The sequence below is a fragment of the Oncorhynchus gorbuscha genome, linkage group LG10, assembly GCF_021184085.1.
Source record: "Oncorhynchus gorbuscha isolate QuinsamMale2020 ecotype Even-year linkage group LG10, OgorEven_v1.0, whole genome shotgun sequence".
Classification (NCBI taxonomy): domain Eukaryota; kingdom Metazoa; phylum Chordata; class Actinopteri; order Salmoniformes; family Salmonidae; genus Oncorhynchus; species Oncorhynchus gorbuscha.
The window spans coordinates 34,379,840-34,388,928 of NC_060182.1; the positions used below are offsets into that span (position 1 = coordinate 34,379,840).

The 9,089-nt window shown below is 41.4% G+C and overlaps 1 protein-coding gene and 3 non-coding genes across 4 annotated transcripts; 1 reads left to right on the plus strand and 3 right to left on the minus strand.

The window, feature by feature from the left end:
- Positions 1-252: 252 nt before the first annotated feature.
- trnae-cuc lies at positions 253-324 on the minus strand. The gene has a single exon. It is a non-coding gene; the product is annotated as a tRNA-Glu (tRNA).
- A 93-nt stretch (positions 325-417) lies between these two features.
- Positions 418-489, minus strand: trnae-cuc. Its single transcript has one exon. It is a non-coding gene; the product is annotated as a tRNA-Glu (tRNA).
- A 93-nt stretch (positions 490-582) lies between these two features.
- Positions 583-654, minus strand: trnae-cuc. Its single transcript has one exon. It is a non-coding gene; the product is annotated as a tRNA-Glu (tRNA).
- A 1,145-nt stretch (positions 655-1,799) lies between these two features.
- LOC124045116 (pancreatic progenitor cell differentiation and proliferation factor) lies at positions 1,800-4,223 on the plus strand. Its single transcript, XM_046364356.1, has 4 exons — positions 1,800-1,954; positions 3,402-3,564; positions 3,659-3,752; positions 3,902-4,223. The coding sequence occupies exons 2-4, from the start codon at positions 3,432-3,434 to the stop codon at positions 4,038-4,040; spliced, it is 366 nt and encodes a 121-aa protein (XP_046220312.1). The 5' UTR covers positions 1,800-1,954; positions 3,402-3,431; the 3' UTR covers positions 4,041-4,223.
- Positions 4,224-9,089: the final 4,866 nt, after the last annotated feature.

Below are 9,089 nucleotides of genomic sequence, written 5' to 3' on the forward strand. Positions count from 1 at the left end.
CATGATACGGTAGTATAATAGACTGGTAAAACGGTGATTGTCATGTTGTTTAAAAAATATAAAACTTGTGTTCCCTGACTGGGAATCGAATACCGGCCGCGGAAGTGAGAGTGCCAAAACCTAACCCCTAGACCACCACGAAATGCAGAATTTTTCAGAAAATGATAAATACTGTTCAAAAAATTATATTGTTAACTTGGAATAACGGACTTCGGTAGTACAGTTGTTTAAAAAACAAACATAAAACGTATGTTCCCTGACCGGGAATCGAACCCGGGCCGCGGCGGTGAGAGCGCCGAATCCTAACCACTAGACCACCAGGGAAATCTGAACTCTTCAGAAAATTATTTTGTTAACTTGGTATAACGTACTTCGGTAGTACAGTTGTTTGAAAAAAACAACATTAAAAGTGACATGTTCCCTGACCGGGAATCGAACCCGGGCCGCGGCGGTGAGAGCGCCGAATCCTAACCACTAGACCACCAGGGAAATCTGAACTCCTCAGAAAATTATTTTGTTAACTTGGTATAACGTACTTCGGTAGTACAGTTGTTTGAAAAAAACAACATTAAAAATGACATGTTCCCTGACCGGGAATCGAACCCGGGCCGCGGCGGTGAGAGCGCCGAATCCTAACCACTAGACCACCAGGGAAATCTGAACTGCTCAGAAAATTATATTGTTAAATTGGTATAACGGTCTATATTCTCTGAACGGGAATCCAACCTGGGTCGCTGCGGTGAAAACGCCGAATCCTAACCACTAGTCCACCAAACTTATATTGTTAACTTTGAAATAACTATTATCGTGTCTTTCTTCTTCATGATGACATTATTGAGGGAATGACATTTGATAATTTATAGGATTTGTTACAATAGTCTGTGATTCCAATCATCTTATAAACATTGAAAAGAAAAAGTCAGATAATAACATGTTGACATTATGTTCTGCTTTCACAGTTAGGATTCATTCCTAAATGCGAAATTCCACGCTGTGGAAGACCAAATTAAGACAGTGAATCAATCAGTAGGCTACTGGGTTAAAGTTCGGTTATTCGTGTTTGAGACAGCTGCGGATTCTGTATGACGTGTCTGTCAAGAGCATTGCAATTGATTGCAAATCATGTTTTGTGCTTGCCCAGCCTAGACTAGACGTAACATGTTAAACGTACATACGAAAAATGTATTCGGTATGATTACATAGGTTGGTCGGGATGGACGGAAGGCGTGCGTAACATATAACGCGAAGTCTAACAACCCAAAGGTTGTGTTTGACTCTCATCAAGGACAATTCTACCTAATGAGCAACTTCTTACAACTTTTAGCTTAAAAAAACAACTACTTATCATGTTAGCTAACCCTACACCTAAACCCTTTAGCCTTTAACCCCTAACCTTAATAGCCCCTGAACCCTGACTTTAGCCCTAATCCTAACCATAACCTCTATCCTAGTTTACATTATCCATATAGGTAAAGTTAGCCACAACATACTGCAACTCATAACTTGTCATACATTTTGCAAATTCGTAACATATTGTACACATTGCAATTCGTAACATATCATAAGAATTGTAATATGTAACATATCATACGAAATGGATGATGGATATCCACAAATTAGTACACACAATTAGAAAAGTAATAATTTAATTTCAACATATATTTACGTTTACTATGTTACGTCTATGCCGGAGTCCAGGTTGGCTTCCTTGGAAACGTAGGCCTAAACGTGCCCTAACCCCACCCATGAGCAGCTCGTCCAGGATGCGTCACAGCGCCCACTGTATAAAGTTACCTGCTTGTCCCTATTCATTATTCTACACTGAGCACACCAGAAATAATTTGAAGTTTTCAATTCGAGAACATACTACAAATGGGCAAGAGAAGTCGTTTAGCTTAATTCACCGAGTATTGCCTTTAGTGTTTTTCAACATCATTCAACGCCAAATAAAAAGGTAAGATTGATTTGATTGCTTTTTTCTCTTTCTACCGGCTTTGTATCCTATCTGATTCTGGTCATCAAAGAGGAACATCAAAGAATTCTCTAATTTGTTGAATAATTGTTGCGGAGACACCTGAAACCCCACCTCTTCAAGGAATACCTAGGATAGGATAAGTAATCCTTCTCACCCCCCCCCCCCTTTAAGATATAGATGCACTATTGTAAAGTGACTGTTCCACTGGATGCCATAAGGTGAATGCACCAATTTGTAAGTCGCTCTGGATAAGAGCGTCTGCTAAATGACTTAAATGTAAATGTAAATGTAATGATATTGTATAGTGTCTTTGCATCTACATTTTGTCTCAATGGTCTGTTTCATCATACACTTGCCAGTGTTGGTCTCTTATTTTTCTGCACATGAGGTGTGATTGGCAATGCTGGCATGAATGCAATGCACATTCACACATCCAATAGTGCCTGATGGTAGTAAGTCTTTTTTTCCCCACTGTGTAAAGGGGATTGGTTTATCCTTGATATTTTGTGACTGCCTATCTTGCACAGACATGCATTACCCTGACAATCCCTAGCCAGTAACTATCTGGACTGACTGGACCTGACAACTGATTTAGCATCAAATGTAATCAGGTTGCTTCTCAGTAAACCACTCGTTTTTGCTTATGGAAATGTAGTTTGTTTGGGGAGTAAAACTATTATGTTTAGCATGTTTCATTCCACTGCAGTGTTTGAGAAGAGTTGTGCATCCTGTATAGTCCTGCTTTCTGATATCCTGCTTTCTGAGTGGCTTAGTCAGTACCTTTTTTTAATTATTTTTTTAAAGAGGTACTGCAGCGCCTCACCAAGTGCTGAGCCCTGTGACTCACCTAGCCCTGTGCACTTTCCTGGCTAGGTGCACTTTCCTGGCTAGGTGCCTGGAAGTTGGAACATTATACCTGCAGACTCCGGTCCCAGACAGCCCACTTATTTGCAGATCATGGTGTGGAAATCACTTTGCACAGCTGTTGGTCTCTATCACACCCCTCAGACTGAGGGCTAAGCCAACAGTGATATCAGAGAGGCTCAAGGGGTCAGGGGCATGGGAAGTGGAAATACACGTTTGCCTATAATAGGCTAATGGCGGGCTTCTGTGACTGAGTGACAATCCAGAATTTGTCACTCAGGCATGTTTCTAACTCACTTTGGATGAAGTTTAATATAGACCTGTTCTCTGCGGTGTCGCAAAATGCTGTGAATGGGTTGCAGGCTGATTTTGAAATGGGTCTTACACTTTCCACAAAGACAAATCTGTACGAAAGCCTATGTTGAGGCTGTTGTCATTACATGTGCCATAATGCATCTAGCAGCATCCATAGCAATATTATTAGGCTCATCCCAGTATCACTTGCCTCTGCTTGCATGGTTCCTGTCTCCACACTCCTAATATCCCCTTCTCTCTTCCCTAGGTTTTCCATCTTTGAGCAGAGTTAAAGAGAATGGCATCAATTCCGTCCACTGGCTCTCTCATCGCCACCCATGATTACTATAGAAGGCGCATAGGCTCCACTTCTAGCAACAGCTCCTGTGGCAGTTCTGAGTACGCTGGCGAAGTCATTCCACACCCCCCAGGTACAGACCAGTTTCTCGCACTCTGACAAGTGTTTCATAAGAACATTATTTCGCACTCTGTCTCTAAAGTTTCCTCTTGTTTTCTCTTCCTCAGGTCTGCAGAGACAGGACTCTGGTCACTGGTGGTCTTCTTTCTTCTTCCCAAACAAACAGAACCAGCCTGGCAGCATGACTGGATCTGAACAGAAGTGAGTTCCTTTATCCAAGAGTCACACAAATGGATTAAAACCATGCATAGTTTAAAAGTTTCATTTGTCCTTTGTAAGATGTCTCACCGTAAGTAACCGGTTAATTGTTTTTCTGTACCTCTTTAGCTAAACAATATTTCTTATTGCAGGAGTGGAACGTACACAGTGACCAACGGGCAGGTGGCGTGTATCGCCAGGGAGATGGTGTTGAAGAAGCAACTCAGTAGGCAACTCAGTGAAAGCAGTATCTCTGGGAAGGTGGAAGAAGGGAGCCCACCACCCTCCTAATTCCATCTCTTCTCCAACACCCCACACCTTGAGTTTAGTTGGAGATTGAGGCAGCAGATTTTACAACTTTTTAGTGATTGAGGCTGCTTTTCCTCCAACTGTGTTTATATTTTTTTATTAAAGACAAAACGATTTCTCTATCATGCTTTTTGCTGTTGAATAAATCAAAATTCTTGCAATGAATACTTTGTCTTAATTGTATTCCCTATTCAAGTGACTAAGTCCCTGAATATTAGATACTGTACCAGTCAAGTTTGGACACTTACTCAGTGCAAGAGGTGTCACTACAGTCCTTGATTCTAATCCAGGCTGTATCACATCTGGCTGTGATTGGGAGTCCCATAGGGCGGTGCACAATTGGCCCAGGTTTGCCCTGGGTAGGCTGTCATTGTAAATAAGAATTGGTTCTCAACTAACTTGCCCAGTTAAAAGTTAAATGTTTTTTAAATCCAGGGTTTTGAAATAACACATGGAAAGACTAAACCAAATAAGTGTTGAATATGTTAAATTACATTTGAGATTTTTCAAAGTGGCCACACTTTGACTTGACAGCTTTTCATGCTCTTGCCATTCTTAACCAGCTTCATGCCTTTTAAGTTGTGGAATTTCTTTCCTCAATGCATTTGAGCCAATCAGTTGTTGACAAGGTAGGGGTGGTATACAGAAGAGAGCCCACTTGGGGGAAAGCCGGAAGAGCTCAAACTGCACCAGTTCATTCTCCGAAAACTTTTGAAAGTTAAGTGCAGTTGCAAAAACTGTTCAGATGAGCCTGTGTGAATCAGGCCTTCATGGTCAAATTGCTGTGAAGAAACCACTAAAGGACACCAAGAAACTTGCTTGGGCCAAGAAACACGATCAATGGACATGAGACTGGATATCTGTTCTTTGGTCTGAGTCCAAATTTTAGATTTTTGGTTCCAACTGCCATGTCTTTGTGAGATGCAGAGTAGGTGAATGGATGATCACGTGTGCTGTGCCAGTGAACTTGTCAGTGATTTATCTAGAATTACTTTGTCATTTCATGGTTTTGATTTCCTTATTCTACAATGTAGAAATGGTAAAATAAAGAAACCCTTGAGTAGGTGTCCAAACTTGACTGATACTGTTTATCATAACTATGTGTGTGTATATTTTACACACTTTAAAATTCAATCATATCAAGATTAGGGTAGAAGTTGAGTAGTTATTAAGTTAGTGATGAAAGTGTCACTTATAACTTTTATAAGGAGTCAATATTAACTCAGCCACTATACTGAACTTGAAAAGTGTCCATGGCTATGGGGGACAGACAGATTTGAGAATGACCTGTTCTGGTGTCCACACAATGTAACCAGATAACAGTAATGATAATCCCCAAAACTCCATTGTCAGTTTTGTTCATGACAAAACTGATGAGTATAGTGTCTGTTTTATAACATGCTGCCAGCCACTGTTAATGCAATTAAGCTGATTAGGCTGCAATATGATTAGCAACAGCTAATTGGTAAAGACGATGGCTTACGCTTATATAATACAGTACACCTGTTCTGAAATATAGGTCAACCAGCCGTGGAACGTTCTGTGTTGCAGAGTCATTCACATTGTTTTTCACAGTCTCTTAGGGCATAAAAGGGAACGTACACTGTATAATTATACAGACTTTCTATGATCTCAACACATTGGTGGAGTCAGCACCTGAAAATATCAACAAGGACACAATAAAATACACTTTCAGGATTGTTAATTATAGCATGGGACAAATGTGAATAGTTCACTAGTTTTACACTGACTGAAGTTGCCAACAAGGTTTACTCCAGTTACTGTAGCTAAGCATTTGATTGAACCTTTGTTTATATATTGTTATTGTCATTGAGATTCAATGTCTTTCACAAAAGAGACCTGTAGACATAAGCCTCATTTATACCTGGTTCTAACATGAATCCTTTGTCCTGATCTTTTCCACATTCTGATTGTGCCCACATTTTCAGACAGGTGTAGATTATTACGAGACGCATTGTGATCTGCTTGTGATCATATCTTCCTGACGTCCTCAGGACCCATTGGATATCTTACAAGTGTAAACGGATCAGGATAGTGAAACCATTTCAAATCATAATTGGATCATTATCCCGCCTTTTAAAAATCAATGACAGGTGGAACCATTGACTTGTGGCATCAATATGTGTCTTAAAATAAATAAGAGGGACGAGGAAATCTGGTCACGATGCTGACACAGTGGACAGAAATTAGACACATTTTAACACCATGTGTAGACATATTTCTGAGAATATGGGCACAATCAGAATGTGGACAAGATCAAGACAAAATACCTATGTTAGTCAGCCTCCTGAGTGTCGCAGTGGTCTAAGGCACTGCATTGCATTGCTACCTGTGCCACTAGAGATTCTGGGTTCGAGTCCAGGCTCTGTCGCAGTGTTGTCTTGGTTAGGGGAAGGTTTGGCCGACAGGGATATCCTTGTCCCGTCGCTCACTAGCGACTCCAGTGCCTGTCTGGGTTAGGGGAAGGTTTGGCCGACAGGCATATCCTTGTCCCGTCACTCACTAGCGACTCCAGTGGCTGTCTGGGTTAGGGGAAGGTTTGGCCGACAGGGATATCCTTGTCCCGTCGTGCACTAGTGACTTCTGTGGTGTGCTGGGCGCAGTGCATGCTGATACGATCACCAGGTGTACTGTGTTTCCTCTGGTGCGGTTGGGTTGTGTTTCAGAGAACTCACTACTCTCAACCTTTGCCTCTCCTGAGTCATACGGTAGTTGCAGCGACAAGACTGTAACTACCAATTGAATACCACGAAATTGGGGAACTAAAAATGTTCCACTCTCTACAGACATGAGAATCTCTCATCCAGCATGCTCTCAAATGGTTGGATGTGAACATGAAGTTGAGGGTTAGGGTTGAACTGGGATGTGGTCATAAAGCTAGGGTTAGATTTAGGGTTGAGGCTAAAGACAAGGTCAGGATATCCCCCCCCCTTTAATAATAAACAAGTATAAGTATTAAGAGTGGGGAGGAACACAGTGTTTGTGGCCAGAGCCACCAGGTTCAGTAGGCCAGGGTTAACGTGTTAGTCTATTTCTGATCAGTAGCATGCAGGGAGAACGTGTACACACTGGGATCATGTTTGCAGACTGTGCGCTGTTCCAATAGTTCCAATAGCACATGTTCCAATAGGAACTTCCATGTTAACACAGTGTTCCCTGAAGTGTTCAGTAGTGCTCAGCACTGTTATGTGTCAACAACAACAGTCTCCTGGCAGTAAAGTACCGCTCAGGTGACCGCCACACGTTTCTGGTCAACACTGAAGCAGAAAGATCAAAGGCATAAACTCTGGAGAATAAGATAATGTTATAATACAAATAATACATTGAAATAATACGTTAGTTACTGTTATAGTACAGTTATAATGCAACCTCACTGAGCTTTAGAGGTGTGATAAATTGCTGCATGTGAAGCATGAGAGAGGGAAACCCAGCTTGTGCTCCTGGCACGGTACTCTCTTGGCATGTCAAGGTAGGACATAGCTCTCCCTCCAACTGGATGCTTATAGATTTCCATAAATGTGCCCAGATTGTGAAATAGCTTTTGCCTTTTGTTCCCAGCCAGATGCATGTAAACCTGCAACCAATCCTTCTTTAATGAAGCCATTGCTAAGGCCTGCATTCAAACCGAAGAGGCCACAAGGGAGATTGTCAGATTGAAATGGACTGCAATTGAAGGACAATTGCATTGGTATTATTTCTTCACATGATGCAGAACACTCTCAGTTCTTTGGAATGAGTCCACTATAATAACTTTACACTCACATACTCACTTAGTCACAGATATTGTCCAATATCTTCCATGTTAGGATTGAGGTCATTCTCTCAAACACACATGCTATTAGCAGCTAAGTATGGGCATAAACAACACCCATAGAAAATCCCACAGTTTTGCAGTCAGCTCTGTTACTGTCAGCTAGCCGTGGTCCTATGCTGCTCCCCTGTGAATGTTATTGGTTGATTGCTGAAGTTTAACTGGCCGGCTGCTTGCAATCTCCATGCTGCTGCTTTCTGGCTCGTTGCTGATCTCTTGTGGACTTAGGCTGTCACTGCAGTCTTTTACATAGCGGTACACTGTCCGAAGAGCCCCTAAGAAAAGAGACATTTACTCTGTTCCCTCGTTCTCAAGTGTTGTTCGATGGGCTTGCATCTTATGACATCATCATTCTACTAGCTGCTTGAGCCCGATTAACTGAAAATGCATTCTTCTCTCTGTGTCATCAGCACGACAGGTTGAGTACTGCACACTCTAGACATATTTGAGGACATGGGAGGAGTCTTTGTATAGCGTACACGCTCATTAAAAAAAGTGATTGGCAAGGCAAAGGTAAAAATGTGACAGAGTATGGACATATCTTTATAACTGTGTTGGACGCTGTGGATATAGACACATTTAAGAGGTGCAGCAGCTCAGATAGTGACATTGAACATGATTATGTACTACTGCATCCGTATCCTGGTCATTCTGTGAATATATATTGGCACAAAGAGACTGAAGAGGCACCATGGCAACAGAGAAGAGCTTGTGGTGCACGTCTATCCACAAGGCTACTCCATCTCTCACATACATTCTCTGCTCTCCACCCCCAATCAAAGAAAGCAATTCAAGTAGCCAAGTTTCGGGTTTGATAGCGCATCACACTGTTTTATTCAGTTACTGACATCTCAGAAGAGAGCCTTGCAATGCTGCTGTTGGTAACCAACATTTTTTACCGTAGCGTTGACGTTACACTGAAAAAAAAGCGCTATTTCAAAACAAACACAAGTCCCTCATCAATAGTGATATGTCAGAGGCAGAGAATATCCTGTCTGGGCGGCTTTGCATGAAACAAACGACAATTTTTCTGCCTTTTCTTTTGTCTTTTTAGTCGCTTCACATATATCAATAAATATTTATACCTATAAACACTTTTCAAAAAAATCTAAATATTCAGTCACAGGTACTGGAAAAAGCTCCACTTTTAGATCACAATGATTAATGTACAAAACAATGATACACGTTTCATATAAATG